The 25,775-nt window shown below is 40.6% G+C and overlaps 1 protein-coding gene across 1 annotated transcript in view; it reads right to left on the bottom strand.

Annotated features, from left to right (window-relative positions):
• fasn (fatty acid synthase) overlaps positions 1 to 25,178 on the bottom strand; it is an 81,411-nt gene extending 56,233 nt beyond the window's left edge. The window contains exons 1-11 of the mRNA XM_063074425.1: positions 24,978 to 25,178; positions 14,158 to 14,297; positions 11,522 to 11,674; positions 10,322 to 10,495; positions 9,553 to 9,753; positions 8,967 to 9,089; positions 7,634 to 7,749; positions 5,560 to 5,694; positions 3,899 to 4,358; positions 2,117 to 2,304; positions 1,815 to 2,004 (exon numbers count right to left, since the gene is read on the bottom strand). Of these exons, the coding sequence (XP_062930495.1) occupies positions 1,815 to 2,004; positions 2,117 to 2,304; positions 3,899 to 4,358; positions 5,560 to 5,694; positions 7,634 to 7,749; positions 8,967 to 9,089; positions 9,553 to 9,753; positions 10,322 to 10,495; positions 11,522 to 11,674; positions 14,158 to 14,284 (1,867 nt within the window). The 5' untranslated portion in view covers positions 14,285 to 14,297; positions 24,978 to 25,178. The remainder of the gene's footprint in view (positions 1 to 1,814; positions 2,005 to 2,116; positions 2,305 to 3,898; positions 4,359 to 5,559; positions 5,695 to 7,633; positions 7,750 to 8,966; positions 9,090 to 9,552; positions 9,754 to 10,321; positions 10,496 to 11,521; positions 11,675 to 14,157; positions 14,298 to 24,977) is intronic.
• Between the last annotated feature and the right edge of the window lie 597 nt (positions 25,179 to 25,775).

The following is a 25,775-nucleotide window of genomic DNA, read 5'->3' as shown; positions in this document are numbered from 1 at the left end:
CCATAAATTCTAGGAACTTATCTCCATAATGTTCTTTAAAGTACTAAATCTGCTTTTGAGCCAATTTTTCTGGTTCCTGTGTTTCAGATATCAGTGTAATGAATACAGCAGATCCACTGGAGATGCTCCAATATCATGCCCTTCCTGATCAGATGACCAAATCCACCATAAGGTCAGCTCTGAGCAGCACAGCAAAGAGACATTCCTTCCATATTTAGCACAATTAATCATTTAGATCCAGCTAATTGTTGACCAATCATCCTGCATTTTGATTTGGCCAACTTGAATTGGCTTCCGTTAGATCAATTTATCTTTAAATTGCAAAGCAAACTCAAAAACACTTGCCAGCAAGAGCCTGTTAGGAAAAAAAATGTTTTAAAAAAAACGTGCAAATTGATATGACTTTCCATTGCAACCACAGCGCAAGAAGCAAAACTTCTAGGCCAAGCATAGTGTGATCAAACATCCCCTCTGCTTTTAACAGTGTGACCTTGTCCTAACCTTAAAATATTCTGCACAAGGGCAATCAGGTCAGTGTTTCAATAAACTGCCTAAAAGGACATTTAACAATATATTCCAAAAACTCAATTAAAAATTATTATGGATGGCATAGGAAATTTTATATGATCAAGAGCTGGAATTATAGCAGTTCATATCCCAGCAGAAGGAGAAAAAGGAGTAAAGTTGAACCATTCCTTATTTGTGTGAAAAGGGCAAGTTCAAATTCATTGTTATCTGACTGTACACATATACAATCAAACAAAACAATGTTTCTCCAGAACACAGTGCACCCAGAAAATATATCACACTCAGCACAGGAAACAAAGTATCACCATAAATGTTAATAAGACATAATTCAAAATACATGTGGTGTGCAGCACAGGTAAAATAGCAAACAGAGAGCAGCTCACTGTGCTAGTGATGAGACTTGTGGTACAGGTATAAGATTTTCCTTTAAATGAGAGGACAACTGCTCCAATGACAAGGGGCATTTGACTCCATTTATTTTATTATTCACCCTTGATTCACTGGGCTAAGCTGGCACAAATCCACCCCCTATGCTGTGGAATTTAGAAGGATGAGAGGGGATCTGTTTGAAACATATAAGATTATTAAGGGATTGGACACGCTAGAGGCAGGAAACATGTTCCTTATGTTGGGGAAGTCCAGAACCAGAGGCCACAGTTTAAGACTTAAGGGGTAGACCATTTAGAACGGAGTTGAGGAAAAACTTTTTCACACAGAGTGTTGTGGTTCTGTGAAATGCTCTGCCTCAGAAGGCAGTGGAGGCCAATTCTCTGGATTCTTTCAAAAAGAGTTAGATAGAGCTCTTAAAGATAGCGGATTGAAGGAAAATGGGGAGAAGGCAGGAAAAGGGTACTGACTGTGGATGATCTGCCATGATCACAGTGAATGGTGGTGCTGGCTTGAAGGGCTGAATGGCCTACTCCTGTACCTATTGTCTACTGATACTTTACTGGGATGTAGTTATATAAACGATAGTCAACCACACAGTCACTCTGAATTTGCCTTAATATTAGCATGAGTATGCTTTAGGGAACTATAGCAAAACTCTCACTCTTATCCAATATCTCTGATTGCCCTGATCCTTCTGCTTCTGCTAATTCTGACATTAGCCATAGTCACGGCTGCTTTTCAGATCCTTGTAATATAAGGCCACTTGTAACAATCCCCCAGCAAATTAACTCTGGTCAGAGAGATTTCATTGACTGCCACACTTCAGTTACCCATTGGAGAAACTTGTAAAGGTTTGAACAGCTTTGTGATGCAAGGGAGTTCAACCAGTCACTTACCAACAGCAGCCATAGCCCCTGGTGGTAGTTTAGCTTCCTTAATACATCGCCCTCTCCAATACGCTGCCAATATAACCTCCTCGTGTGTCAGCGAATTATCAGCATATCCGCAGGCCAGTTCACCCACGGAGTGGCCAACGATCCCAACTGGCTGCAGACCCATAGCATTCAACATGTCTATCTGAGCAACCTGCAGTAACATGACAAAGTAGTCACTGACTCAAGAGATTCTGCAGATACTGGAAATCTTAGCCACCCTAATTAATTAGCTGATTCTTTCACACAATTAGAGCATTTCTTACTTGAATGGCAGCAAGGGCTACAAAGGCATGCACGGTGTCATCAAATGTTGTATCATCGGTACTCATAAGGAGTTTGGATACTTTCAATCCTGTCTTTTCTAGTGCTTTGTCGGAACGCAGAATGGATTCATGGAATATATCCAACTTCATGAGAATACGACCCATTCCAATCCACTGGGCACCCATACCTGAAGGAAACAATTCACATAATTAGAAACATTATCCAACAACAACCAAGTCAAGATGGTGCTGCTGATATATAACATTTAACATATAGCTCACAAAACTACTTGACATACAGTACTTCTGAACAACTATCACTGCAATCTGCAGCCTGTAATTTCCCTTTTAAGAAAAGCATTTTTTGAACCATCTAAACAAACAAGCAAATTTATGATCTCCGAAAGGACCTGGTGACGGTATTGTTTGTTATATTTAGTATTATTTGTATTTGCGCAGTTTGTCTCTTTCACATTGGTTATTTGTCGGTCTCTGTGTATAATTTTTTTTCTTCAATGGCTCCATTGTATTTTTGTTCTACTGTGAATGCCTGCAAGAAATTGAACCTGAGAGCAGTACATAGTGACAGATACGTAGTGATAACAAATTTACTTTGAACAGATATAAAATACTGTGGTTAATTGTCACTGACCACTTTAGTTACAATATTATTCTAGATTCTGTTAAAAAGAATTGGAGGAAGGGGTTGAGGAGAGTGCAGGGTGAATACTTCTCTAATCAGAGGGACCATTTAGCAAAACAGAAAGCACACGGCAGGGGGTGGGGGGGGTAATAAGACACAAATAGAGGGTAGAGAATAAAAGAATATGATTCAGATGTCTTCTACTTATAACTGGAAAATCAGTAACCAGTACAGACCATCAAAGATCCTTACAGATCAAACATACCTAGCATATTTACTCCTGAAACTATCATATTGTTCCAACAAATTCTTAATAATAACCTAATATCCACAAAATAAGAACTAGTATAATTTAGGTAATTTTGTGCCATACTTAATTGCTGTACGCATGGGTCATGTTAGTCTGTGCCCATTCCTTTTATCAACACTACTGTTGCTTCAGCAGTAAAATACTACTTTTTTGCCCGTTTCTCAAGTTGTGTGCAAATCAGAAACAACAAATATCACATTAATTGTTCACTTCCAAGTCCAAGCCTATTATATCCAACAAACTCAGCAACAAAATTTAAATTGTTGCTTCAAATTTATTTCACAATCAACACCCATGCTACAATGTTTTAAAATGTTAGACGTGACATAAAACAAAGTCATCATCATTGGTAGTTACCTAATCTTGACCTTGCCTCAGAAATCAACATCTATCAAAGATCTCCACCCTGTAGGCCAAGTCATTTTCAGAATTGGGCTTATAATCACTGACTTGTATGATGTGAAATTTACTATTCTGCAGCAGCAATACATTGCAAAGACTTAAAAGTACTATAACTTACAACATAAATAAGTAGTGCAAAGAAACGAAAAGTGAGGTTGTGTTCATGGATTCATGGGATTGCTCAGTAATCTAACAGTGAACGGGAAGGAGCTTTTCCTAAACCACTGAGTGTGGGTCTTCATGTCCCTGTACTTGCTCCTTGATGGTAGTAATATCCAAACTACCTGAGGTACATAGTTTGTTTTCCTTTGTGAATGCTGCACATCTGATGCTATCTGCAAGCAAGCTTCTCATTGCACCCATGTGATGAACTTTGACTCCTCTCTGTTGAAGTCAACCCTCTTCTCAAAAGTTTTAAGGCACCAACCTGAACAAATATACCACAAAGGTCTTCCAGAGGACTGGACCTGCTGGACTTCTTTAGCGTCTGTTTCACCTCCAACTAGCATGTAGCCCCTGTACGGCATCGCAGCAGTGGGCATTTTTGAAATATCGTTGAGCAGAGTCAGCAGATTGGCATCGTTACTGTGCTGCCCGGCTTGCTCAAGCAGAGTCTCAACAGCTTCAGGTGTCCGGCCACATGCTTGGAGCAAACGAGGCAGAGCCAGTGGTTCTGAAGGACGGACTCTCTTTGCATTAGGACGCAAAATGACATGAACATTGGAACCTCCAAATCCAAATGAGTTCACTCCTACGATTCCACCAGTCACTGGAATAGGTTCAGTTATTACTTTGAGTAATCCATTCTGCAAAGCCGGAACATCAGGGTTGGGGGTTTTGTAGTGAATGTTGGGAGCCCATAAACCGTGTTCCAGAGATAATATAACCTGACAAGAAGAAAAGAAAACTAAAATTCACCGTGGTATTTAATTTTTGCCAAGTGGTTCAACAGATGCAATCCACTTTCATTTATTTTGAATTACAATTCACACATAGATACAAACAAATACTCATGTTGTTTCACCCGCTGGTACAATATTAACAGGAAAGTTGTTTTGCTATGATTATCAATGTAAAATTAAAAAGGGACATTATAATAAACTGACTTGATGGAGACTAATTCATTGTTCTTTTCTAGCCTCTGTGCTCACTCTTTCAGGTAGCCACCAGAGATTAGATGTTACTGCCAACCTATCCTTGCTGTCATACTCGCTGATTTGCAGATGACAGAGCTGACTTTCCTCCAAGAGGACCACAACCTTGTCGTAGGGTTTGGAGTCTTGTGTGCCTCAATGACAGGGGGGAGCCATCTTAGCTGGAGTCAGGGCTTTATGCTTTGGCTCTTGGTAGAGTCCCCAACACCATACCACTCAAAGACTAGAGGGCAGACTAAGCATGGTCCAGGTTCTAGGGCTTAGCTCAGGGCCAACAAAGCCGACTGGTAAAACAAAACTGTTCTGGAAACAGCATTGAAGAGTCATTCTACATCCGTGCGCGACTGTATTCCTGAGTCTCCGCCCGGGACTTGCATGGCTGACAGTAGTGAAAACTGAGCCACTGACACGATGAAGGAAGCCCTGAACACCACCAGAGATGGTGGACCTTCACTGCTGCCCTAAATGCCAATGGCATAATGGGCAGTAGGTAGAGTTGACATTGGAGTATTGTACAAGCAATGAGTTATGCCATCACATGACTACATAACACATTCTTGTCCAATTTAATTGATAAATATGAAAAGTCTCAACTCCACTTTTGTTTTAAAAGAAGTCCTCATCTAAAACTGAGTCTACATGAATTTTTACTTTGTAAGAAATCAGAGCCAATATTTCTATTAACTTTTCCATTTATCTTTAGATTTACAAGAACGTGCAGGTTGCTCACTGTGCTTAGAGACATTCTTATACTTACTACTAATATACAGATAAATTACTGCTCCATGGAAAATCTCGTTGTCCTTCTTTTGAAATGTAAAGCAGCTCCCAGGAGATTCTTGCTTTCAAGCATATTTATCCAAATAGCCCACAGAATCCTAAAAGCTCTTACTCATTGCCAGCTAAGATAACCAGGATAAGAGAAGATACTTGCCTTTGCTAATGCAGCCAGTCCTGATGCAGGCTCTGGGTGCCCCATGTTGGACTTGGTCGATCCCAACAGCAAAGGCTTGCGATCAAATTGGCAGAAGACATTCACAATGCCATTCAGTTCCTGTGGGTCTCCAACCTACAATACACAATATTGAATGATGAGTGGGATATAAATGTACAAATGTAGATTTGCAGGCGACACAGTAGAGTAGTGGCAAGGTGAACACTTTACAGTGCCACTGTCTGTAAGGAAAGGGTATGCTTGCCCCGTAGCCGTGTCGTTTCCTCTGGGTGCTCCACTTTCCTACCACATTCCACAGAAGTGCAGGTTAAGGTTAGTGAGCTGTGGGCATACTATGTCGATGCTAGAAGCACAACAACACTTGCACAGCACAACCCTCACTGATTAGATTTGATATAAAAATGACACATTTCACTATGTTTCAATGTACAAGGGAAAAATAAAGCTAATCTTTAATATTTTTTGTTATATCTGAGATAAATCTTACATTACCTTATGGTCCAGCACTACAATATGCCTGCAAGTATAAGGTCTTTGCTGCAAATGGTAGCTGCCTGCAGTCTTCAAAAAGATACTAGCATCCATTGATGTATACACAAGGAATAGTCTTCTACATCTTTTGCTTCCCGATGCCCTCCACAGTTCTGCTTCATTTGTGGCCTACTTCGTTCTTCTCCGAGAACCATCATCTTGTCGTGGTGGAAAGGCTTGTGGGCTCCTGAGGGCCCAAGGGCAAAGCTGCCTGGAACTTGAGACATTTAGCACCCAGCTCCTTTAATCATGGTGGTCATGTCCGGGGGGAAGTTGCAGACAAAGAGTGATCCAACCAGGACCTCAATGGCAGAAGTGGCAGAAGAGGATGACACAGAGAAAGGCTGCAGCAGTGAAGTTGTCTTGCACTCCGTACCACTGGACCCTGAACTTGATCTGTCAAGGACCACGGGTTGGCTGCCCATACTTCAGCCTCCCCCCGCCACCCCCATTAAACAGTCATGCACAGATATTCTCCGTTAAGGAAACCCACCCCAGCATTCTGATTATATGGATCCTGGATTGGCCTCTACAGCCATCTGAGGACCCACCAATAGACTATCCCTTTGGAGACCATCATACTCAAGTGATTGCATTCCTACTTCTTTAACACTCCCTTCTAATGTATGAAGCACATTATATTTAATTAACATATTCCTCGACCACTGCATTACTCCTTGACCTACCCAAGTTTTCCTGAGGGGTTTCAAAAAATTATGGATATAGCATGAAAAAGCTAAGGAAAATGTCATGACATTACGTATGCACTTTGCATAAGCAAGTTGCTGTGTCACACGGCAATGTAGTGGAAAACCAGCTGGAAACTTAGGTGAGCAGGGATCTGCATTCTGGAATCTAATCCATTTGTTCCCTGGCTGAATACTATCCATGAGTGAACGGAATTCTATGAGGCATTTAGCTTATAAATTAGGTGTTTTTTTTTAAATAAAACAAAAGTTTATTCACCAACTACACTCTACAATAATCAGGGTTTCATAAACTATTTACATTATTATCTACAACACACTCGAGCCCAAGGGAACCACCATTCTCAGAAATTCCCCGTTGTGCCCACAGAAACCATGTGCTCATTCTCCAAGGCAACCTCGGCATAGACATAACCCTGGAAAAAAAAAGGCAGGCTGCCCGCCACCTGGACCTGTGAATGGTGAGCTGTATCAGGCCCAGGAGCATACATTTCCAAAACTCTGACAAACTTCTACAGACACGTGATAGAGTGTATATTGACTGGTTATGTCACAGCCTGGTATGGAAACACCAATGCCGTTGAATGGAAAATCTACAGAAAGCACTGGATGTGGCTCGGTCCACCATGGGTAAAGCCCTTCCCGCCATTGAGCACATCTACACACAGCGCTGTCGCAGGAAAGCTGCATCCATCCCGCTGGGGTCAGAAACTTGTTGCACGACACAGCTCCATGCAACACCTTCCACCCCAGGTCCCCAATGTGCAGGGGCAAGGGACCCCTGCCCAATGCATCAGACAGCTGAACAGACAGACCTTGGTTCCTGTGCCATGGGCTTCAACATATTCGACAGCAGCTGGAGAGATGCCTGCTTCCTCGTACACAGCCTTCATTAATCTCTGCTGCATTTCTCCAGAGGGGAATGTTACACCTGCAGGTGGAAACCATAGGAACACGATAGGGTAAAAGCTGTCAATAATAATGTGTTATTGTAGATGAACACCACATAGTCTGTTTCATATCACATCAAGTAAATGCTCAACAACATAGCCTATAAATAGAATGCACACCTGTGTTCCATGGTTTGCAATGGAGTCACTTGACCCTTCCCAATCTTCCCTGGGCAAGTGCTACTGAATAATGGATGAATTATGACAAGAAAATGTGAGGAGAAGGCTTTCTCCACCCTCGCAAGGGTCCGGTGAAACACAGCACTGCAGAGTCACAACCTGCTGCTCATAACCTCTCCTCACTGAACTGGTCACAAGCTCCTTAAACGGATCAGATTTGTTTACCTGCTGCCTCCTGTAGCTTTTGGTTCTCCCTACCTTATGTAAAAATCTCAAGTAAATTCCAGTGGCCTCAGGAGGTCATTAATACCTATTTTGTTATACTGCTCCTTGTTTACAGTTTTATTGCAATTTCACAACAAAATTGGTTCTACATGAGAATCAGAACTTAATTTTACTTTGGCCATGAAAAATATACCACAAAACTCCCTAAGCAATTATTTTCTATTGATTCATTATTTAAATATTGTGCAATCCTATGAAAGAAATTAAGACAGCCAAATAGAATACCAGTCCTTCAGTGACCAGCAAGACTCACTATCACAGATGTGGTGGGTGGTTTACATTGCAAAGGCACATATCAGTTTATAGGCAAGGAAGACATTACCACCAGGTTATACGATCTGTTGTTAAATATAGAAATCAATTCAACAGGTACTTGACTGTTAATGATATTCTGGTAAACTCTTCTGTTTTTGGAAGTGTTTATGTACCTGCTGTATCACTGCCTGATCAGGTATCAGAGATCAACTCATTTGGAGTTAATTTTCTATTTCTGCAGGAAGGGTGTACAGCAATTATCATGCAAACCTTCTCTCCAATGATATACTTCTTCATTTCAAAGTATGCCCTGAACTTTGCTGGTTCTGTGCAATTATATAATCTGGAATATTATGTATCCTTTGCTGTTGCCAGCATACAATTTAAAAGTAAACCTAGAACCCGAAGCATTAAGCATAAAAAGCAGCTCCTTGCACTAGACTGGAGTCTGAATTTCCCTGCCTGGTCAGTGCAAAATTAAGTTCCCTGCAGCTTTGGTCCCCCAAATTATTATAATCATGAAAATGATTCAGCACACCTTGTTCCTTATACCCATCAGTGTTGCTTCCTGCATTAACCAATGTCGCATAAACTCGTTTGGCTGCTGATTTCTTCATCAAAAGAACAACCACAGATGCTTCAGACCGACAGTAACCATTACCTGGAAACACAAGGCATTGTCACATATATTGAGAGGGGACAGATTCAGAAAGAAAATTAATGAAAATAACCTTTATTTTGGCAAATCATCACTATAGTAGCTTAAATTCCGAAATACGATTAATAATGCAGAACATTAAAAGGATGTGACAAATGCAATACTAAGTAGGTAAACAGAAACCTCACTTGTTGGCAAGGTCACCCTGTATTGGTGGCAAACAAGGGCACTTGGCTCAAAACCCAACTACTTAATCTTTTAAGCAGCTATTACAGTCCCATTTCAGTTCCCTCTAGGCATGTAGAAAATTACTGAAAAATATCAGTTTTTAATTATAATGGAAAGAAAATTAATTTAAATGTTATGAGAGACTTGCCATTTTTCCTTTTAAACTGGAGAGTTTCAAACATATATTCTATTTGACTTAAAGAGAAAATCATACAGAATCAATCGATTTTTTTTTTACCTGAGGCATCAAAGGACTTGCAAGACCCATCGGGACTGAGCATACCCAGCTTCATAAACTGGACTGATGTATTGGGTTTCAGCAAGAGGTTGACTCCTCCTACGATGGCAGAATCACACTGACCATGTCGAATTGCCTGGAAGGCATTTTCCAGGGCAAGCAAGCTGGATGAGCAGGCAGTATCGATGGAAGAGCTGGGACCTAACATCCAGATGAAACAACTAATTATTCACCGAACTCCTCAAAAGTACATGCAATCATAGATTGGTGGGTGGGGGAGTGCCTGTTTAAGATAGCTCAAACGGCTACTTCAAGACAGGCTCAATAACCCAACTAGTCTTCCCCTCTCCTTTGTATATTCCTTTTCTTTCACCCCTCTCAGTTGATGTAAATCCATTCAGTTTCAACGTTAACATAAAAACGTTGAGTATTGTTCCTGTTGCTGGGAAGCCTTCAATCAAAAGGCAATGTGGACTTCAACTGGAAGTGAAAAAAGTTATACAAGCCACACCACCCACCACTACTCCACTTCCTGTCCAGTGCCACCTTATGTACAGACACTCCTGTGCCTAGCATCACATAATGGACGTACAATCAATGTATACGAGCTATTATATGTATTGTGCTTTTTTATTATTGTGTTCTTTACCTTATTTTTGGTGCTGCATCAGATCTGGGAGTAACAGTTATTTCATTCCCCTTTTCACTTGTGTACTGGAAATGACATGCAACAATTTCTCAGAAAGTTTTTGAATTGAAGTTTCCTCACCTTTCAAATCGAAGAAGTAGGAGATCCTGTTTGCAAACATGGCATGCTGACAGCCAGTCATGCTGTACCCCAGCAATTCTTCTGGGTCTCTACTGAAGGCCTCAGCTGCCTCAGAGCCACTCACTCCAATCCACACCCCAGTATTGGTACCTCGCAGGGACGTGGGGTTTATACCTGAACAGCAGATGCAAAATAACCTGGGTCACTTGGACAGATTCAAAACAAAGCGAGCAAGTGCATAATCATGTGAACATTTTTTTTAAAATTTTGGTACCAGGGAGGAAAAACAAAAAGTAAGTGTTGTGCAACGTTATGTCTACTGGCCGGATGCAACACTTTATCTCAGCTGGCTGAAGATTATGAGAGAAGTGACCAAGCAAGCGGGAATTACACTCCAGGGATCTGTTTCTCGCTATGAAATGGGACTTGCAGGAGGATGCTGTGGTCGGCAAGGACCAGTTGGGGCAAAGGGACTGTTTCTGTGCTGTACGTCTCCAGGATCCCATGACTTCTGACTATACATAAATCGGGTGAAAATGTGGTGGGCATGTTCTTATGCTTGCTGCAGTAGACAAACACACCGTACTTTTTGATTGATATGGGGGGGGGGGGTACAGAGGGGAACATGAAATTTCCAGGTATTGCAAACAGAAAGAAGTGACATTAAACTATTTCACCATTTCCTTCTCTTTGTCTAATGCTTCTGATTTGTTTTTTTAAAGTTTCTGTTGGCAACCACAAGCCACCGAGATGGTGGGGTGGGGTGTTTAGGACAATTTGCAGCTTACTATTTTTCTAGTACGTCACTTGATCTGATTTAACCAAACTGCTTTATTTTTTTCAAAAATACTCCTATTTGAAATGAACAAGAAAATGAACTTAAAAAAAAAAAAAAATCCAACTCCGTTGGCGAGAAATTATGACCACCAGATAGGAGTCAATTAATGTCCAGGGCAAAATCTTATTGGGATATTAAAGAATACACAGACATGTAGTCAACCAAGAAACCAATGCAGCAGTAGCAACAGATATAGAAGATTCATGGCACACATATGTTTTGAAGAAAGGAAGAGAAAGAGATTTATTTTAATTGATTTTATCCAGTATCCCATTGTAGTCTGAAAGTTAAGCGTCTGATTGCAATATGTTACTTCTACAACCTGATAAAATATTTTCCACAGAAAGTTTAGATATGGTTACCTCCATCTACAATTGCCTCATACGTAGTCTCCAATATGATGCGAAGCTGGGGGTCCATTGTGTGCGCTTGCTTGGGGTGGACACCAAAGAAGGATGCATCAAACTTGCTGATGTCCTTCAACTTGCCACTTCGGTGAGGGAGCCCATATAATCCTGGGAAGAACAAAAAGGTCATGTTAAAATTGGACATAATTGGTTACTTTGTGCTTATGCTGTGATACGGAGATATTAAACGTGTCTGCACGGCTGGCACTCATGAGAGATTTCATGTCACTGCTTCAAAAGAAAACGAGAGCACTATCCCAGCAGTTAAGAGTTTGTTCCTCAGTCAAGTAAGTGAATGAGCTAGGGATCTTATCTTTGAATGAAGGAAGAGGAGAGGCGACTTGATAAAGGAGTACAAGATGATCAGAGGCATAAATAGAGAGGAGAGCCAACAACATTTTTTTCCCCCAGGGTGGAAATGGTTAATACAAGGCATAATTTTTATGGTGATTGAAGGAAAATATTGGGGGTGGGGGATGTCAGAGGTAGATTATTTTATTACACAGCGTGGTGGGTGATGTGGATCTGCCAGGTATGGTGGCAGAGGCAGAGATATTAGGGATATTTAAGAGACTAATAAGATAGGCACATGGGTGAAAGAAAAAAAAATGGAGGGTTATGTGGGAGGAAAACACTGTTTGCTCTAAGCTGCGTAGATACACAGCAGCACAGTAACTGAAATGCTCCCACACACATAGCCTTTGTTACCATGCAGCCACAATTGGACACAGCTAGAAAAAGTTTACAAAACGTGAAAGATTTTCTTTGTTGCACTGTACTTCATTATATCCTTCAATTAATAATTAAACTCAAAAGTATGGGATTTTGCAAATTTCATTCTACATGTTCATAGCATATTACAAAAAAATACACCTAAAGCGCTGCACAGTTTTCAGGCAGTATAAAACTTTCCTGCTCACAGCAATGGCTGGTCCATGCAGCTGTAAAAAAAAATAAAAAGAACGTTGGAAGGAAACATTAGATTGACCTTGGGGCAGGTTAATAGATAGGTACCACATAGTGAGCCGAAGGACCTATAATGTGCTGTGCAGTTCTATGTAATGCAATTCTAAAAAAAAAAAATCCAATTATTATAATATTGCTGTGTCAAAATTGTAGAGCCAGAGAGAGAAGGACAGAAATAGGTCCTTTGCCCACCATATCCAGCTAATCTTTTTGCCCATCCACACCAATCCTTTTGCCTACAGTGGAGCTGCATCTGTCCATGCCTACCCAGCGTCTGCCTAAATGCCTCAAACAGAATAGTATCAGTGGTATTTTCAGCATTACCTTTGCTATCACTCTTTAAAAAATATTTTGATAGCATTGGAATATTTGAGGTGATTTGTAAAGGAAATGTCCTTCAAGCCAAATCTTACCTTTTTTTTTAAAGTCCACAATTCACCACTTTAAAAGGGAATGAGAATTGAAACCAGTTCAATTCTAGGCACTAGTAACCACAGAGCAAATTAAAAGGGGATTAGATGCTTATTTTTAAATGAATTAATTGTGTACAGGGAATTGTTGAAAATTAGGAGAATTTAGAATATGCAGAATTATAAAGTTCACAATTGTACTCAAATTAATGCAAAGTATTCAATGGAATTTGAATGCTTTTTAGAGTGAGCATCTTTTTGTAAATGAATGTAATATTCATTCTGCTTTAGTAATGACAACCAGCAGTAGCAAACAGTTTCTCATTAATCTCTATTCAATATCAAGTCACAGACTGGAAGAACTCCTGTCTCCCATGGCAATTGCGCCACAGGATTTTTAAGTATCTACACGAGCCATCAAGAATCAGCAGGCACAACATTAATTTTATATCTTATTCAAAAACAATCTTTAACAGTGAACTCCAAAGTCCTAAGCTTCCAATACCAATATGTGTTACAATAAATTATGTTACCAAAGGAGCCAAGTAGACATGTAATTGTTGTAGCAGCTAAAAAGGCAACTGTCTCTTCAAAATAGAAGATTTATTTTCAGACCTTTAAGTTTACATTTATACTACAACTTAAATTATTGGGAAGCAATGAATAATCTCCTGCTTTTCACTGCTGCAATTCAGAAAGCACCTCCGATTTCATTTTTGACTATGAAGCAAAACAAAAGCAGTACCTCTGAGAAGAAGGACATTCCAGGATTGGCCCTAGCTCTGGATTTATACTACAATTCTAATGTAGGAGAGGAGCTAAAGAATTTTTATGCGGCTACAAGCAGCTTATTTGAATGCAAAACTAATTATTCTAGCTTGCTTGAATAAATAGTCATAATATTTTGTTTAAAAAAAAAATCAGAAGATGTTCTGTGGCTAAAGGTTAATCAGTGATCTCAATCGCATAAAGTCATTGCTTATATTTCTCCAGAACTTCATGCACCCTTATTTCAGCTTTTAGTACCATTATTAAAACATTGGATAAGTATCCTAAAGAAAACACACTGTTAAATATTAAATCACTAAGGAGCGTAAAGCCAGAAATCACACGACTGCTGAGGATCACAAGAATAGGCTTCTTGAACCTTTTACAACAGCTCATTAATCGTAAAGGTGAAAAAAATCAAACAATTTCCATTCACTCATTACTCACCTGGCTTCCATCGTCTATCATCATCTGTTACCATGTCAATGCCATTGATGAGATTATCCCAAAATTCTTGCAGGTTGTCTGATTCTGGCAGTCTTCCTGCAATTCCTGCTATCACTATTTCCTCCATTTTGGCTCGCAGGCTGCAATCAAAACCAGAGTAAGAATGAACCATAAACCTACACTTCTTGGCCTCCAATGTCCCAGGAACAATAAAGTACATTTAAAGTGTATTTTGTAACACAAGAAAGTACAGTAACCAAATTGTGGAAGCCAAATCACAGATTTGGGGGTGGGGGGGGTGGAGGTGGAGAAAAAGAAGAATCAAAATAAATGACATTCAGGTGTTGATTTTTTGCTACTATTTTGCTTTCCAAAACATATCCCCACCTCAAACTCATGGGGTTACTGAACAGGCTTAAATAAAGGTCATGGCCAACTTGAAGAGTGGTCACGCCTGTCAATGGCGCTGAGTTTGCTGCCACTATCCCCACCCCAGAAGCTTTATGCACGTGAAAACAGCCAAGCACAAACAATTCCATTTTCTGACCTGATCCAAACAAAGAAAACTCTTTGAGAGAGAGACTTTCTGAGCAAGACCTAGTCTACTGAAATGAACAAGTAACTTCTACTTCCATCACCCATGCAAAGTACTCCAAATCCAGTGCCTGACACCTTTCATCAACATGCATCTTTAAAAAGGTCAAAAACACTAGTTTGATCTAAACATTAGCAGAATCAGTATCTATTAGTGCTTTTAACAAACAGATTTCACATCCTGGTCAGCCTTTCAAATAGATCACAGAAATTTCTAGTACATCCCTTTTCTCTTTTGCACAGATGCCAGTATAGCAATTAAAATTAGGAGTAAAAAAAAACCCAAAACATTTGTTTTTGCATTGTGGATAATTATGCAATCTAAACTTCAGAAATTAAGTTGCTCTATAAAAAAATTATTTTGCTCCTTATTAATATGCAATTTTTCTATCTGTTTCTTCCCACTCATTCCCATGGAATCATGATTACAGGTCAAAGAACAATTAGATCCTTTGATAACCTCTTCCCTAACCTCCATCAAGGACATCTGCCCATTCACCTCCTCCCTTACCTCCATTCAGGGCCCCAAATAGTCCTTCCAGATGAGGCAACACTTCACCTGTAAATCTGCTGGTGTTGTCTACTGTATCCCATGCAGCCTCTTCTACATCCTATCCCTGTTCTGATATCTCAGGCCATGACCTCCTCTTTTGCCGTAATGAGGCTATTCTCACGGTGAAGGAGCAACACTTTATATTTTGCCTAGGTAACTTGCAGCCTGATGGCATGAACATCGATGTCTCCTTCTGGTAATTTTCTGTTTCCGCCCCCTTTTTCTATTCCCCTCTCTGGCCTCTTACCTCTTCTCTTCACCTACCTACAACCTCCCCCTGGTGCCCCTCCTTTCTCTGATGGTCCACTCTCCTCTGTCAGATTCCTTCTTCTTCAGATTTTTACCTTTTCCACTCCCCTGACTTCACCAATCATCTTTTAGCTAGTCCTCCTTCCTTACCCTCCTCTCCACCTTTTGACTCTGGGGTCTCCTCCTTCCTTTCCGTCCTGAAGGATCTCCGCCCAAAACGTTGACTGTCTACTCATTTCCATAGATGCTGCCTGACCTGCTGAGTTCCTCCAGCACTTTGTGTTTGTTGTACTGGATCCTTACCTTCACCAGATCAAACTAAAAGGCCACATATCTGCAAATTGTTTGCCCAGCACAGGTGGCCAATTCAACATCATACTGAAGAACTTCATGTCTCCAGAATACATTTGGCTCATTTCAAACCTTAATGTAACAACACCAAAGCTTCCAGCAGCACCAAATTTGCTAGCTCTCCAGACCCGTCACTCAGTCACCTTTGAAGTCTCCTCAATCCACTAACGACTACACATTTTGCAGTGTTTTCAAGGCTATGCATACTCCACTGGTGCACCACTTTCTCTGCACAGTTATCAGTACTAGTCTCCTATGTTGGCACTTAAAATCCTTGCCCTGCCCCCAAAACCAGATTCTACCTTGAATTCACAACAACCTCCTGCACTGCACCATCACCCACCTCCACATCTCTCAATCCCTTTACGCTTACTTAAATCCAAAATGTTATTTGCAGAGACTACAGCCATCTCAACCCATCTTGCTAGAGCTCCCTCACCAAGTTCCATCTATTGTGCTTATGTCTTAGCTGAATTATGCTCAGCGGTCATAAGCACTGTCAAAGCAGCAATACCTACACTTTAAAAATAAATGTATTTGATAGAAGTGTTCTCCCTGTCCACTTCTTTCAAATATTCTGAATTGGAATGTGAACATAGGACAATACAGAAACAGGCCATTCAGCCCTCAATAACTATGCCAACCATGATGCCAGTTTAAAATCTCACATCCATCCGCATATGGTATATATCCCTCCACTCCCTGCCTATTCACGTACCTCTTCAAATACCTCTTAGCGAGCACTATCAACTGTTTCTTGCAATTCTGACAACTACAACTCTGCGTGTACAAAAATTGTTTTACAGATCTCCTTCAAATTTCCCCTCTTTCAAAAATTATGTCCTTCAGTATTTGAAATTTTCACAGAGAGCATTCATTAACTTGTGCAAGTTGTGTTCACAGATGATAAATAATAAAAAAACACTTTTCCTTTAAAATTTACTATCTTTCTAAAGTTTATGGATCAAACCTCATGAGTATTCTTTCTCCATTCTCTCTATTAATTTCCATGCCCATCTGATTGTATTGCTCTTTGTACACCTGCCTGCTATATCCCATTCTCTGGGTGCATGGCAGGAAATGCCACCATGATGTGGAGATGGTGGCCACCTACTCAGTCATGGACAAAAAGAACATTTTATCTTCAGCTTAGAAAACAGACTAGGTTCACAATCAAGAGAAAAATCTGTAGATGCTGGAAATAATACTAGGTTCACAATCTCGGTTTTGTTACAGTTCAGAAGCCAGAAAAATTTCACATTGGTGAGCCACTTAAAAAGTCAAGAAGTGTATGGAAACAGGGAATAGGCAGGAACAAGCAGATGATAGAGTTGGAAAGAAACATGACAGTAAATTGTAGTGAAAGAATCCTGAAAATTTCATTTACTGTCCAGTAGTCAGCATTTAACAGTTTGAAACTTTTATATTGAACTATCTTTGCTCATAGGACAGAAAGCTCAGCATACAGTTTTGAGAATGTTACCTCAGATGAAGTATTCTTGTCCAATTGTTTCTAAAATATACAAATTCAAATTGGAAATGTATTTCTGAACAAGTGAAAGCAGAGAAACCATTATGTCCTTCTACAAGGTTAATACTCTTACAACACGCTGGAGGAACTCAGCAGGTCGGGCAGCATCCGTGGAAACGATGAGTCGACGTTTCAGGCCAGACGTTTCCACGGATGCTGCCCGACCTGCTGAGTTCCTCCAGCGTGTTGTGAGTGTTGCTTTGACCCCAGCACCTGCAGATTATTTTGTGTTTAGGTTAATACTCTTGAATTGGGAAAGCTCGCTTCAATTCATTTTATTGATGCTACTTCACTGAACCTCCATGTGTGTCAAAAGTACATTAACAGCTATTGTTCCTTCAGCTAAGCTTTCTCTTTTTACCAAGTACTGGGCTGTGCTGTTGCTCTATAGATGACAATGCCTCTTCACAACAGGTGCACTGTGAGCATCCTGCCCTTCACTTGTGACCGGGTGATGTGCATCAGCAGCAAATTTTACCGTGGTAATCGTGAAAAGAGAGCCGGATATTGTCCTGGCTAATCTGCAGAGATGCATTTTTAACAGTATCCTTGCCTAGCCACTGTCTCTTCTTTCCCCCTGAGCAGACAGATATATAAATTAACACCAAGGGCAACAACAGCTAATTCTGCACAGACAAGGAAATGAACCACAGAGGCCACAATGTGTAGGTAAGGTTATTGGCTCAAGGACAGCCTCCAACTAAGCTACCTATTGCAAAAGAGCTTTTCCTTGTTCCATTTAGCTCAAAGATTCCTTAACAGAGTTACAGCACCCTCCCCCCACTGTTTGTAAAATTTAGGTCTCATGAAAAATTTTAACTGTTCATAAAAATTAGATCAAAAGTAACCAATCCAATATTATAAATGAAACAGTGAATATTTGTATCACATTGTTTTACACTAGTATCAGTTTCTCCGTGGGAACCAAATGTACCAACCTTTTTACCAGAGTTATAAATCAGGGCCAAAAGACAATGTAATACTGACATCAAATACTGTGATTAGACATACTGTATCTTACATTTTCAGTGAACCTTCCCCACTTGGTTTGCACTCTCAGTAATACCATTTGATGGTTTTATATTCATGGTAATCCATTTTTGAAAAAAAATAAGACAATCTTCTTTTGTTTCTTCCCTTCAAAATCTCACTTTTTTTAGTCCTCAAAGTTGAGGTGACATTCTATAGAATTGATAATGTTCTGTAGTAAGAAAATGCCTTTCAAGTTAAATTTGGTACATTCAGTGGCAACAAAGACAGAACATATAAATTTAGAAAACAAGCCAATAACTTAATCTTACATAATTCTATTCATATTTAAGTTTTGGTCTTTCTTAAAATTTACTGTTCTTGATGTCTTACGTCTGCTAAAACAATTAGATTAATTTAATCACCACTTTGTCATAGAGTACACGCTGATTGAATGCCAATAACATCCCAAAGCTGCAATCACAAAGTTCCCAACATGTTCAAGAAAAGCCGCTATAGCATGAACCATAGTCAAGACAATGCAGCATGTCTGACGAAGGGTCTCAGCCCGAAACATCGACTGTACCTCTTCCTATAGATGCTGCCTGGCCTGCTGCGTTCACCAGCAACTTTTACGTATGCAGCTTGTATCTTTGGTTTCAAAAAACTGTACATTAAGACTAGGTAGTCAAATTTAATGGTAGGGGTAACGAAGATTACTGAACAATCGGGTTACTTCAAGCAGACTAATGCTTTGTTATGTTTATAGAAAATTTAAGCCCCCTATCAGTACAATAATGTTGAGATTGTTTTAAAATATTCAGGGAAACCAACCAAGCCAGATTAGTGAAATATTTCAAATCACAGAATGAAAAAGCACAAGAGAATGCCAGTCAATCTATTATTTCTGGGGGAGGGGGCTATCCAATTCATTAAGGGGATATCCAATTCCCACTTTGGCTATTTTATCAATTTCTTTTTGATGATTAATATTTAATCTGCTTCCTTTACCCATTTGGACAGCATGTTCCATATCATGTCAGCTAACTGCATTAAAATATGACTTTGGATCATTGCGCTTCTGGTTCTTTTAACAATGCATTCGATGACAATTTGCCATCAGTTTAAAAGGCCTATGATATATGATCAATATATGCCATTATGCTACTTAAGCTATCCTCTAAAAAAAAACAGCCAAACATTAAGAAAATTGAAACCTCCTCTAAAAATAAATGGTCTTGAAATCTGCTCTGAAAGCAGTAGCAATGAAATCATGATAAAGAAAAATTGAAACCTAGCTTCAACATTTTCCCTTCCAGTACTACTACTACATCAGTAACAAACTGTTCAATACCCTTCACTATACTCAAAAGTGCCTGCTGCATTCTAAAGTCATTGCATTGTACATAATTGAACTGAATTGTGCTTTGATTCAAGACTAACTGAAACCTTTCAGAGAAACTTTTCCTGGCTCTTGGTAACAGTCTGTTGTCTGTGTAGAGAGATCACCAATGTTCTCAATACCCTGAGCTCAGCTTTTCCATTGTATAACAGCAGCAGGCTGCCACCCTCGTGTGAAGGGCTCAAAGCTATTTTTTTTGGTAAATGTAACATAATAACTCTTCAGTTTTTTGTGTGTAAGCGGCAGGGAATTTTGCTCAAAAAAATACTGAATAAAATGCAATTTGAAATCTACACCTTGATATGGATTCCTCTGCTAAATACTGAATTTTATAGTACTATCATCACTTTTTTGTGCTATCCATGTAAACATGTCTGCAACCAGTACAATGCTTTCTTTATCCAGACTTGGGTTATCAATGGTTGGAATTATAAGTAATTTTCATTTCCCCAGAAAAAAAAATTGGCCCATGCAGTATATTGCACCATTCCTCTTGCTGTCGCAAATTTTATATTCTCTGATTCCTAAATCTATAGCATCCCCAGATAATAAACATTGTTTCCCCAAACTAAACATGTACTGGGAGAATATATAAATTTTAGCTCCAAGCAACAGTATATATATTCTTTCTATTAATCTCTCCCATTCTCTTTAGATCCCACCTGACAGTGTGGTGTCTAGGTATTTCTTCATACCTCCTTCACCAATGCCAATAGCAGCACCCATCATTGCCGAAGAGCAGGAATTTCAACTACTCTGCCTGGAAGCCCAGGAAGTTGTGGGGTTCACCAACCTCACCTCCCATTTCTCTCATTGCTGTCCTGGACACAGCAGTGGATCAGAAATTACCACTCCTTTCTCCAATGCGCACAGACTAAATTGTAAGCAGCTCGACCTCACGGGGACAGTTATAATCGACTTCCTCATCTGGACTGAAATTGACCTGTAGTGAGCAATCTTCATTTGTTCTCCAAACTTCTGTCAACCCCACCTCCCATCATCATGTTTGGAATACAACTCTATTCCAAAATACTATTTAGTCAGGCTTTTGGAGTTTGGCCATTTGGCAGTATTTGATTTGTTCAACTACTCTCTTATTTCTAGATCAAACAGTACTAGCAAACAGTAGCTTTCTTTTTCATTCCATTTGCTTCCCAGGGTACAATCACCAGCTTTTCTCTTTCATGGTCAAACTCTCCAGAGTGCCTCTCACACATTTGGCTTAACCACGTTAAGATCTGCCAGTTCATGACCTCACTCATCACAACGTCTAATTCCCTTACCATCAGCATGGAGAAAAGGTAGCTCCTAGCTCTTTTCTCTGTTACCCATCACATCTTTAAACCACACTCTCCACTCACACCTCTAATAACAACCTTTCGCATTTCTTCACCTCTAGGATAGTGATCATTAATTGATGTTCAAAGGTACATTTAATGTCAGAAAAATGTATGCAATATACATCCTGAAATGCTTTTTCTTCACACTCAGAATCCATCCCCCCCCCCCCCACCAGATACAAACTTGGCTTTTAAGCCAGAACTCCTTGGCCTAACCCTTTTCTAGTTCTGTTTTCCCAGGTTAATCTCATTCATGATACTGCTGCTGCCTTAATCTCAGACTCACTTATATTCCATTCCAGGTGTCTACATTGCATATGAAATGCTTTCCCCTCCCTGAAGTTAACATGTACTTACCTTTTGCTTCACAATTGCTCCATTAATTTCCCTGCTAATAAACCCACCCACAGTCCCGTCCTCACTAAAAATAATGCTGCCTTCACCCTCCCTTTCATCGACAAAGTCCTAAAATATACTGTTGCCTCCCAGATTGAACTGAACCCATTTCCATTCAAGTTTTCTTCCCTTTACATGGATGCTATCACTTCATAGATAATAGATGACACAGATCACAGTTGCCTCAACCTCTGAGCAGTCAATAGACAAAATCATACTGAATAAAAGAAAGCTAATATGTCTGCATGGCTTGAAAGAGTCCTGCTTAAATCTTGAATTTATTTTGTACTGGCACAGTCTTGGTGTGACCATAAACTTTCTGGCATGCTTAGCTGGAGTAATAACAATGTCTAATTTACTGTTGATTTGCTTGCAAAACTAAAATAAAAATCTAAGGTGTGTCACAGTGGCATCTCCAATGTGGCCGACAAAAGATGAAGCAAGTTGGGAGGATGTTGAGACTAGGTTGTGTCAGTGGTGATTTGTTTATTAAAAATGCCAGTCTAGTGGGTTGTTTTATCAAGGCGAGAGAGAAGGCTTGCAGAGGGAATCTGTGTGGTTAAGGTGCAGTTATTAATATTAGGAGTGGGGCATGAAACGAGGCCATTATCAGTGGGTTAAAAAGCAAGGATGGGGGGAAGTGACATTGCCACTAGAGATAAAAGGGATGGCCCCAGGCTTCTGTGTATATAGTTGGGTATCGCTCCCTGCGTGACTCCCTTGTCCATTCGCTCCCCCTCCCCATCCCTTCCCACCGATCTACCTCCTGGCACTTACCCTTGTAAGCGGAACAAGTGCTACACATGCCCTTACACTTCATCCCTCACCACCATTCAGGACCCCAGACAGTCCTTCCAGGTGAGGCAACACTTCACCTGTGAGTTGGCTGGGGTGATATACTGCGTCCGGTGCTCCCGATGTGGCCTTCTATATATTGGTGAGACCCAATGCAGGCTGGGAGACCGTTTCACTGAACACCTATGCTCTATCCGCCAGAGAAAGCAGGATCTCCCAGTGGCCACACATTTTAATTCCATGTCCCATTTCCATTCTGATATGTCTATCCACGGCCTCCTCCACTGTCAAGATAAAGCCACACTCAAGATGGAGGAACAACACCTTATATTCCCTCTGGGTAGCCTCCAACTTGATGGCATGAACACTGACTTCTCTAATTTCTGTTAATGCCCCACATCCCCTTCGTACCCCATCCCTTATTCATTTATTTTTCTCTCTTTTTTCCCTCCTCTGTCCCTCTCACTATAACTCCTTGCCCATCCTCTGGGCTCCCCTCCCCCTTTCTTTCTCCCTGGGCCTCCCCTCCCATGATCTTCTCCCTTGTCCAGCCTCGCATCCCTTTTGCCAATCAACTTTCCAGCTCTTAGCTCCATCCCTCCCCCTCTAAAATTTCTTTCTATCTCTTCTTTCAGTTAGTCCTGATGAAGGGTCTCGGCCCGAACCGTCGACTGCACCTCTTCCTATAAATGCTGCCTGGTCTGCTGTGTTCACCAGCATTTTTTTTTTAAATGTGTGTTGCTTGAGATGAGGAGAAACTGTTTTTCCCAGAGGGTGGTGAATCTGTGGAATTCTCTGCCCAGGAAAGCAGTTGAGGCTTCCTCACTAAATATATTTAAGACACAGTTAGATAGGTTTTTACATAGTAAGGGAATTAAGGGTTATGGGGAAAAGTCAGATAGATGGAGCTGAGTTTACGGACAGATCAGCCATGATCTTATTGAATAGTGGGGCAGGGTCGATGGGCCAGATGGCCTATTCCTGCTCGTATTTCTTATGTTATGTTTTAACTCTTAAAAAGATGGATATTAGGCAAGGCATTCTGATAGCGCGGTGGCTGTGCTCAGGTCACTAGAGGTGAGTGTTATTGGTGTGGAGCCTCTCTTGACTTTGGGTGATCTCAACTAGAGAGGGCATGTAGGTGATGGAGGAAAGTTTAAGGGGGATAATGGTGCTGGGATGGAAGAGTAACCACTGCCACAGTTGTTTCTTACTTCTGACTCCAGTTCTGCAGCTTCTTGCATCTCTATTGCCAAAGATATCTTGACTACATTTGAACAGGGTGAGAGCAGACCAAGCAGGTGCAGTACTGTACCACAGATGGAGCTGGAAGGTTACTTTGTGCCCAGTTGCTGCCATTTTAATCCCTGACAGAAACGTCATCAATGGATTGGTTCTGTTTAAGGAGTAATTAGGGCTCCATTCTGGTTGAATCAGATGGATAAAATCATGTTACTATTGGAAATCATGACAGAGATCTTCAATATCGGAAGTACAAAGCCAACCTGCCAATGGAGATTTATGCATGAATGTGGCCCTCATGTTAACCCTACTGAGTACATCTGGTTAAAATAAGTTTAGGTTAGAGCCAGGTTTTAAAAAAAATTTAGTTGGGAAAAATATTCCAAGATATATTTTTGGAAATTGATATATTACAGGCAGAACACGATACAACTTTATCTTTGGAAAAATCTGCAGTTGGACGTGAATCAACTGTTAAATCGAAGAAATCTGGCTCAGTTAAATTGACCGCAATGTTTAAGCGATCAGCACACCCATTTTCTCTTGTTTGATGTTTAAGCAAGAATCGTCTCCGCTCGTTGGAGGTGCGATGCTAGCTTGTTGTAAACTTCCTGCTTTTCACGTGCACCCTAGACGTCATTTTCAGCTGAAATCTGTAGATTTGGAATCAATCATTGGCTTTTTTAAAAAAAAAATTCCTGCATAGATTTAGTCCAAGACGCATTCGGGAAGTGGGAGCGGTACATTTACGCAATGACCTTACATTTCCCCTCCCAGATTGGTCAGGTGGGAAGGTCTTTACACATCGGAATGGTGAAATTCATGCTTCCACCTTTCTAAGAAATTACAACATGTCGTCCATCCTAACATCCGCAACGTGGAGCCAGATCGGCGAATGATGCATGAACGTGCACCCTCATTAATCCACGAAAAAAAACCAAAATCGCACTAGATTTGACGAAGGAGGCTTGCGCAGCTGATCTAAAATAAAACATCACCCTTAAGAGCTTTGACCAACCACAATGAGACAAGGCTCGGGAGGATGAGCTCCAAGAAAAAATGGCAGCGCTGTAATCTTATCTCCCATGCAATACAATCAGGCTAATCAGATGAGAGCGAGAGGAGCTCAGCGTTTCGGAGATAACCAGTAATACTGTTAATTAATTCATTCGTTATATAAAAAAAGGAAAGCTTGATCTGCGCCGCCTAGACTAGAATGCGTTAGTTCTCTGCCGGATTTGTGCGCATACTCCCACCGCGCATTGAACCCCCTTCATTAACAGTGCCGATTTCCTCTACTTCCCTTTTGATCTGTTCAATGTCAGAGCAACGATCTCCCACAATGGTACAACCGTCTAGCTATTATAAATATTTACAGAACACAAAGGTGAATCATACCTGGGTTGCAGTTTCTTTCCAATCTGGTAGGTCTGCTTTCTCGCCTTTGTTTGCTTGGCACCGTATTCTATGCTTCTAGTATGATTTTTTTTGCTGTTGTTTTTATTTCACAAATATAGTCACTTTGCTGTTCGCCGCCGCAGCCCGCTGGCTCAAGAGCTAGGCTGTGCTCCTCAAAGCTTCGCTAGATTATTTAAATGACTAATTCGCCGGCTCGCCACGCCACATGGTCTGACAGATTGGGTTTTCAACCCAGTCCAATGAGAGGCGAGGTAGGGCTGGACCACAAGCTCATGAGATGATTAACTCCCCCTTCCAAGCCCGAAGGAGGCGCAGTCGCCGCAGAGGTTACTATAGTTCATGTGTAACATCGGCGTGTTGCACGGATGGGAGGGTGTAGGGCGGGCGGTTTACAGTATGGAACTTCAGATAAATGAAATCCTTTCCTCACCGTGGGTTGAAGGCAAATTAGACGATTGCAAAGGACTAATTTATATTACAGTATTCCTCGATCGCTTTTCTTTCAAAATAAATGTATTCTATGATTTCCCAGACAATATCGCTTAATGTTACTATTCCCGATCGTTCGTGAAGTGTGTAAGTGTATTTTGGTAGGCACACTAAATATAACTACTGATGGCTAATGTCTAGATATAGCAGCATGCTGAAACAATCCAGCAGCACGTTCTCTGGTAAATTGCCGACAGAAAGGCTCTTTTAAAATAAAGGTAAGCCAATTCGTATCAGGGAGACAGAATCTACCATGGTTGAGTAGGGACCAGCTGGTTGGATTTACGA

Source organism: Mobula hypostoma, chromosome 22 (genome assembly GCF_963921235.1).
Source record: "Mobula hypostoma chromosome 22, sMobHyp1.1, whole genome shotgun sequence".
NCBI classification, from domain to species: Eukaryota; Metazoa; Chordata; class Chondrichthyes; order Myliobatiformes; family Myliobatidae; genus Mobula; species Mobula hypostoma.
Note: the sequence above shows the minus strand (reverse complement) of the source record. Positions and strands in the feature narration are given on the sequence as shown.